This window comes from Lycium barbarum, chromosome 7, assembly GCF_019175385.1.
Source record: "Lycium barbarum isolate Lr01 chromosome 7, ASM1917538v2, whole genome shotgun sequence".
Taxonomy (NCBI): domain Eukaryota; kingdom Viridiplantae; phylum Streptophyta; class Magnoliopsida; order Solanales; family Solanaceae; genus Lycium; species Lycium barbarum.
In genome coordinates this window covers 111,829,228-111,836,647 of record NC_083343.1, presented here as the reverse complement: position 1 = coordinate 111,836,647, position 7,420 = coordinate 111,829,228, and the positions used below count along the sequence as shown (strand labels likewise).

The window sequence follows — 7,420 nt, the reverse complement described above, 5'->3', positions numbered from 1 at the left end:
TTCCAAGGCCACCCCAACATTTTGGTGTGGTTACAGACTTCCAATCCTCCAAATGAAGCTTCTTTTCCCTTCTTGAGTCATTCCATAAAAAATCTCTCTGCACTTTTTCCAACTTCTCCGTAACACTAACAGGAGCTTGTAGCAAAGACATGAAGTATGTCGGAATAAAATGGAACAAAGACTGAAGAGTAGTCTGATTATCTAGTAAGTAGGATAATATTTTTTTTTTTATTTTTTTTTTTGAAACTGTAAGTAGGATAATGTTTTTAATATTAGAAGTGGTTCATAACATAGTTTACCAGAAGCGTTCTGGCTGAATGATGATAGTTTGATGTATCCGATCTGAGGAGCATCATCTCCTCCACTGGGTAGCTTGCAGATTCTTGATTTTACAGGATTCAGAGAAAGTTTCTCCCGTCTGGAAGACAGCAGATTATTAGTATTTTACAGGAGAGCATAATCATAGGAAAATATTTTGCACATATACATATCTTCACTTGAAGAAAAGCTAAGTAAGAAGGCATGCACTGAAACTTAGAGAAAGCTTAAATAATAGATGCATTAATAGTTTTTTCTTTGATACATATAATAAGTCATGTTTAAAACTAACACAAGTATGAAGACCATAGAAAACTTTAGAAGAGTTCAACAAGATGAGCACATATCAATAGTAGCTGCCTTGTCTCGGATCCACAAAGTACAGTTAGTTCCACACCACTTCCTTCAGGTCCTCTGTATATCAATAAAAATAATAAATAAAGAGAAAAAATATATTAAAAAACTTATGCTACAAACAGAATCGCTAGTGGAAACAGCCTACAAACCTGTTGATATTAGGATCTTAGAATCAGAAAATATTTTGAGATATTGACCTACAGTTGCAAACCTATTAGCCACATGATTCTTCTTTATGAAATCACAGGTATGACAGAAGAGTAAAAACACTTGTACTTCGACGTTTCTCCCTCATTAATCAGAAGAAATGCTGTTTCTCCCAAGAATATTTCCAGTTTGATTCAGTATAAAGTGAGAAAAGATTAAGACCTCTAGCTTAAGTTATAATATGTAGACCCTATCATTATAGGTTTCTCAGGTGCAACAGTTATGAGTTAGTAAATTCAATTATTGAACAGAGATGATCTTTTCTACTGATGTTTCCCTTCCCTTCAAGCTCTGCCAATTGTTGTGCTTCACTTGCCTAGCGAACCCAGAAGAGAAATGACAAAAGAGTCTCTTATGTTTGAATGTAAGTTCAAAATAATCCCTTAAGTATGTACTTAACAGTTTTAGTCCTTTGTTTGCCAAAAGTTAACAATTCTAGTCTTCACCAAATATTTACCGAACTCTGCTGGTTATATTTAACGGAACTCACATTTAGAAGTGTAATTTATGTAGTTTCTGCTACTTTTAATTTATTTCTATAGAGTCTGGTGCAACTGTTTGAGGAGTAATTTCTGCTTTTTTGTTATATCTTTTTTAGTGTCTAGTGTAGTTTTTTTTTTTTTGAAACTGTGTCTAGTGTAGTTTTTTGTGTTGCACGTTTTAGGATTAGATGGGACTTTCTTGGTGTTTATAGTTAAATCTTTCTTTTTTTCATTGTTTCTGTCAAATCTAACGGACAGAGTTCGGTAAAATATTTTACAGAAACTAAAAGTGTTAACTTTTGGCAAACATAAAGGACGAAAATTGCTAAGTGCATACTTAAGGGACTATTTTGAACCTGCCCTCAAACATAAGGGACCATTTTTGTCATTTTCTTGAACCCATAATAACACTTTTAACTCATCAAGAATTTGAACTATGAAGCATAAATTGACACTGCATTTCAGGACCAGAAGAAAACTTACTGTAACCGTTCTGCTGCATCATATATACCCATGTTTTCCGTGCTGGTATTGTCAATTTGTAAGATGATATCGCCGGATGAGATGCCAGCCCTATTTGCCGGACCTCTAGGAGAAGCTGATATAACGACCAGTCCAGGGGCTGATTCATTTTTCCCTGTTGGATAGCCAATTGACAACCCTACTCCAGTAAGTGCATTTTGAGTTCCTGACTGACTTCAAAAAACATATGAAGAAATCCGTTTAGGCAGCAGAATTTTCAACCAATCAGGGTGGAATTAATTCAGCAGCTAATAAGACAAGAGTAAACAAAAATCATACCCGCAAACTTTTGAACTTTTCAGGCCCCAGAAAACGGGTGATAGGGTCATCTAGAGTGGCAATCATCTTTTTTATTGCTGCATCTGGAGACAGTGTAGTGCAATGATTTAACAATATGTACATTTAAGGGATGGAAAAGGAAAAATGCTGCTGCAGCTGAGAAAAGTCATTTCAGACTTCAGACAAGTTTAATGCTTCAAGTGGGGGTGCTAATTGGGCAGATTGGGCTAGATTTAGGCGGTGTCGGGTCAAAATGGGCTAAGTTAATAAATGGGCGGGTCAAAAGTTACTTGTTGAAATGGTTTGAGCTAAAATGGGCTAAAAATCAGCTCATAACACAACCCGCCAATTCTTACTAAGTTTATCTACCTTCCCAAGGTAGAGGTAAGGTCTGCATACATTCTACCATCCCCAGACCCCACTTTGTGGGATTTCACTGGGTATGTTGTTTGAATTTCTTTGTTTGTTCTTTTATAATTTTTTAAGTATCTAATAAAACTTTTTTTTTTCCTTTATTCTGCCTATATATAACACATCAAACAAAGAAAATATCTTGACAAGGTTTCTCATACGATCAATTTGGGTTACATATCAACCCAGTATTTAAATGAGCTGAATTGGGTGGGTCAAAACGGGCTGAGCCAATAAATAAGCAGGTTGGGCGGGTACCGACAGATCATCAGAAAAAAAGGGCAGACTTACATGTTTCCTGTCTTGTGTTCATTGGTTCATTTCGTAGGGCGTCTTCTCTGTACCTAAACCAACTTTGACCATTGAAGGTTTTGTCAATATATGCACAGTCAATTGTTCTCCATGCCTCCAACAAAAGTAGATTTTCTTCACTGAGAGCAACTGTAAAATGGGAAGAAAATAGGAGATTCCTTACTTATATTCGAATAAATCGAGTCTTCCAAGACGGAAAAGCTTAACATGACCCATCAAACTGACAGACTTACAAGAAGGCGCTTTGACAAAAGCAGCATTAACTGCCATAACCAGCATTAGTCCAATGCAGGACCTAACAAATATATTCAGGTACTATTCTCTTAAATTTTTCCGAATGCTTTACTGTTTTACAGAGACTGGTTATCAATTTTCTTGGTAGAAAAGCTAAGCCACTTTGTATAACCAGAAAACTTTGCTTATCTATGAATATTTTGCTACGCCTCAAGATCGGCTGAGAAAACATTTTGTTTCTGTATATTTGCTCAATGTAGCATAAAGGAGAGCAACTTCCAGAGTTCTCATTGCCACTTTTTTTCAGACACAATATGGGATGATATAATCGAGAGTTATTACTTGTGGTGCACAAAGAATTCCATGAAAGTACGTGCAAAATGTTCAGAATATATGATATTTTTGGGAGTAAGCAAGAAGTTTTATTGATTAGACATAGCACTAAGCTGTGGGAGGATTTATCATTAACCATTAACTCAGATTCGTTTCTTTCTTGACCAGTGAAGTAACTGAGGAAGTCTATAATTCTATATATCACGTGAGTTTTGCATTATTGCACCGAAAACACAAAAGAGAAAGACAAGTAGCTTTTAGTTTGCGGATTTACAAGTAGCTTTTAGTTTGCGCATGTTTCCTTCCTGTGCTCAGAACATCTGTGATTTTGTTCCTTTCAGGTATGATTCCTCCTAATCTTTTCTCAGCCTTCCAAACTCCTTTAGAATTAATTAAACTAATGTTCAAATATAAGCATTATTTACCAGTATTGGAATGAATAGGTACAATAGAGCGGAATGGACAGAAAGGACTCATATAACCTGCCCCAACTAGTTTGAGGCTGAGGCATAGTTGATTAATATATTTCTATATCTTCGTAACAAACTGAATATCTTGAGTATACAAAATGAATAACAACATAAAGTTTCGATCTTCACTCGAATTTGGCTTAGAAGACTTTAAATTACATGAGTATACTGGTTTACTAAAATTGAAAAAAGGATTTCAATGTTTCACAACTGCCCCACAAAGGTAGGGGTAAGGTCTGCGTACATCCTACCCTCCCCAGACCCTACTTGTGGAATTACACTGGGTATGTTATTGTAATGCTTCACAATTGAGATTAACAGATTGCTTAAATAAAGAACTCTCTCTGTTTTAATCTATATTACACTCTTCCCCTTTCGGGATGTCAAAATATTTTACACAACTCCGTCCATAAAATTATTTAATTCTGGCCAGCTTATGCATACCTTTATTATTCCTCCAGACTTAGACAGATGTACAAAAATCACTAGCTTTTCGCCTCTGCTAAATTCACTACACTCTTAAGCTTTTTTTGTCTAATCAAACTAAAATTATCAAGCATTACTTTGATATCTTCTTCTACTACCATTAATATAACACACAATCAAATTAATATCTTAAACTCTGTCCAGTCAAATACCATCTTATAAAATTGAAACTGAGGGAAACTAATGAAATCAAGAACACCAACTAAAAAACAATAGTAATATGAAAAATTAGGAATTTTTTCCCACTTGACCAAACAGCCCAAATTTACTCTAAACTTTTTTTTTCTCTAAATCAAAGTAAAATTATCAAGCATTACTTTACTATATTCTTCTACTACCATCAATATAATACACAAAATCAAATTAATATCTTCAACTCTATTTCCAATCAAATTTAAAATTGAAACTGAGGGCAGCCCGGTGCACTAAGCTCCCGCTATGCGCGGGATCCGGGGAAGGGACGGACCACAAGGGTCTATCATACGCAGCCTTACCTTGCATTTCTGCAAGAGGCTGTTTCCACAGCTTGAACCCGTGATCTCCTGGTCACATAGCAGCAACTTAACCAGTTACGTCAAAGCTCCCCTTCAAAATTGAAACTAAGGGAAATTAATGAAATCTAGAACACCAACTAAAAAACAATTGTAATATGAAAAATTAGGAAATTTTGCCCACTTGACCAAAGAACCCAAATTCACTCTAAAATTTTATTTTATTTTTCTCTAAACCAAACTAAAATTATCAAGCATTACTTTGATAGCTTCTTCTACTATCATTAATATCATACTACACAAAATCAAATTAGTAGCTTAAACTCTATTTCCAGTCAAACACCCTCTTATAAAATTGAAACTGATGGAAATTAATGAAATCAAGACCACCAACTAAAGAACAATAGTAGTATAAAATATCAGGGAATTTGCCCACTTGACCAAATGAGGTCAATTCAAGAACCATCAAAACTACACTTTCCAATTTTCATATACCTTAAAAGCAATTATCAAGCATTACTATGATATCTTCTTCAACTACCATTAATGCCATACTATACAAAATCAAATTAGTATGTTAAAACTCTATTTCCAGTCTATACCATCCTACAAAAATTAAAACAGAGGCAAATTAATGAAATCAAGAACGCCAACTGAACAATAGGAGTGTTAAATATGAGGGAATTTGCACACTTGACCAAATGGGGTTAAATCAAGAACCATAAAAAACTTAACTTTCCAATTTTCAAATACCTTAAAAGCAATTATGGGGTTTCTTCTGGTGATGATGAATGAAGGAGAAGGGGAGCTTCCATTGCTTGCTAATATTTCAGCCACAAAAGACTACCAGTTTTGTTCTCAATTCTGTTTATTATCGTTTTGCTTTTTTTTTTTTTTTTTTTTGGATTTTTCACAACTTCCTATTCTGAATACACATTTGAATTATTAAGATATTTATATTATATATGAACAATTAATGATTAGAATTGTTTGTTTTATATATTTGGAAGTGTATAATTTTATTTCTTTTTTAACATAATAGATATATAATTTAAATAAAAAGCAATTAAATATTAGAATTATATAAATTTAATAAAATAAAATTATTATTTTATTTTATATATTCGCTAGTGATGGTTAAGATGATTTGTAGCGTTGGTAGTGGTGATGGTTGGTGTTAGTGGCTAGTAATGGTGGTAGTTATAGTTGTGATGGTCGAGGTGATTGGTGTTGTAGTGACCGGCGCAATAATGGCGATTGGTAGTGGTGATGGTGATGGTGGAGTTGGTTAATGTTACTAGTTGGCAATATTGGTGTTGGTGATTGATGATGGTGTTGATGATTGTTGACAGCAGTGTTAGTTGTGATGGTGGAGGTGGAGGTGGGTGATAGTAGCGGCATCAGAAGTGACAACAATGGTGGTGGTGATGAATATAATTATAATGATGAAGGTGGTAGGTGTTGATGTGTGGTAGGTGTTGATGTGTGGTAGCAGACTGACAATAGTGGTTCTCAACAATGGTGATTGCTAGTGGCGTTTGTGATGGCAGAGGCAATTGCTGGTGGTTGACTGTATGGTGATGGTTGTGATGACAAAGGTGGTTTGTTGTGGTGATTGTGGACAGAGTGGTGGTGAAAAATATTACAAAAATACATCTTCAAGATATTAAGACTGTATTCAAATATGTGGTTAAATCTTAATGTAAACAAATGTAAATGACCTGCGGTCAGAATTATTCAGATTTTCACCTCCATTAAGTACAAATAATTGAGGCCTAAGATAGTCTCAAAACTCGAACTCCTAATCTTTGATTAAGAATGAAAAGATACCTACGATCACATTTTTTTTAATGGTGGCTCAAATTCTTTTGGACGATATATTTTAAAACTAGTCTTAGCGTACGCACAAAGCGCGTGATCAAAGCGCGTACCTCAATTGACAACAAACACTACAGAAAAAAGATGGACTTTATAAATTGCTAGCAATTAATTTTTTTTAAAAAAATTCGTTACTAATCCGTCGCTAAATTAGATTACCAACGAATATTGTTGTTTAATTTTCTATCGATAATTCATGTTTATTTAGTAGTGAAATAACTTAACATATAAAATAATATTGAGAGTTTTCATTTGGTAGAATAATGTTACAAAGAAAATGACAATTCATTTAGGATACATATTATTTTCTACAATTTCATCCCTGTTACTTTATATTTGTATTTTACCAATTTGACCTTCAAAAATATATTTCTATGTGGTTTGCTTCAATCGAAATATCAAATATTTTCTTAATATCAATTTTTTTTTATTGCTTTTATTAGCATGTATAAAAAGGCGAGTATTTTAATATACCTAGTTATGTTCACTAATTTATACTCATAAAATTATATGATGTAAAATATTTAGTCCTAAACTCATACATATTTTAGTAAAAGAAAAGGCAAACTAAATTGGAACGTATTAAACGAATTTAGTTCTAAAGTTCTGATTTAAGTAAGTAGTATCCCAAAAATTAATT

The 7,420-nt window shown here is 33.8% G+C and overlaps 1 protein-coding gene across 3 annotated transcripts; it reads right to left on the bottom strand.

Moving 5' to 3' along the window:
- Positions 1 to 534: 534 nt before the first annotated feature.
- Positions 535 to 5,820, bottom strand: LOC132603817 (carboxyl-terminal-processing peptidase 2, chloroplastic-like). 3 transcript variants are annotated; one of them, XM_060317089.1, is made up of 7 exons: positions 5,656 to 5,820; positions 4,906 to 4,996; positions 2,868 to 3,017; positions 2,166 to 2,248; positions 1,848 to 2,056; positions 825 to 872; positions 535 to 732 (listed from the first exon to the last, which is right to left on the bottom strand). In XM_060317089.1, exons 2-6 carry the CDS (start codon positions 4,910 to 4,912, stop codon positions 848 to 850), a joined length of 474 nt encoding a protein of 157 aa, XP_060173072.1. In that variant the 5' UTR covers positions 4,913 to 4,996; positions 5,656 to 5,820; the 3' UTR covers positions 535 to 732; positions 825 to 847. The 3 variants fall into 3 exon arrangements, with proteins under 3 accessions (XP_060173072.1, XP_060173071.1, XP_060173070.1); XM_060317088.1 differs by lacking the exon at positions 825 to 872 and having other exon boundaries at positions 4,906 to 5,010; positions 5,656 to 5,815; XM_060317087.1 differs by lacking the exon at positions 825 to 872 and having other exon boundaries at positions 5,656 to 5,815.
- Positions 5,821 to 7,420: the final 1,600 nt, after the last annotated feature.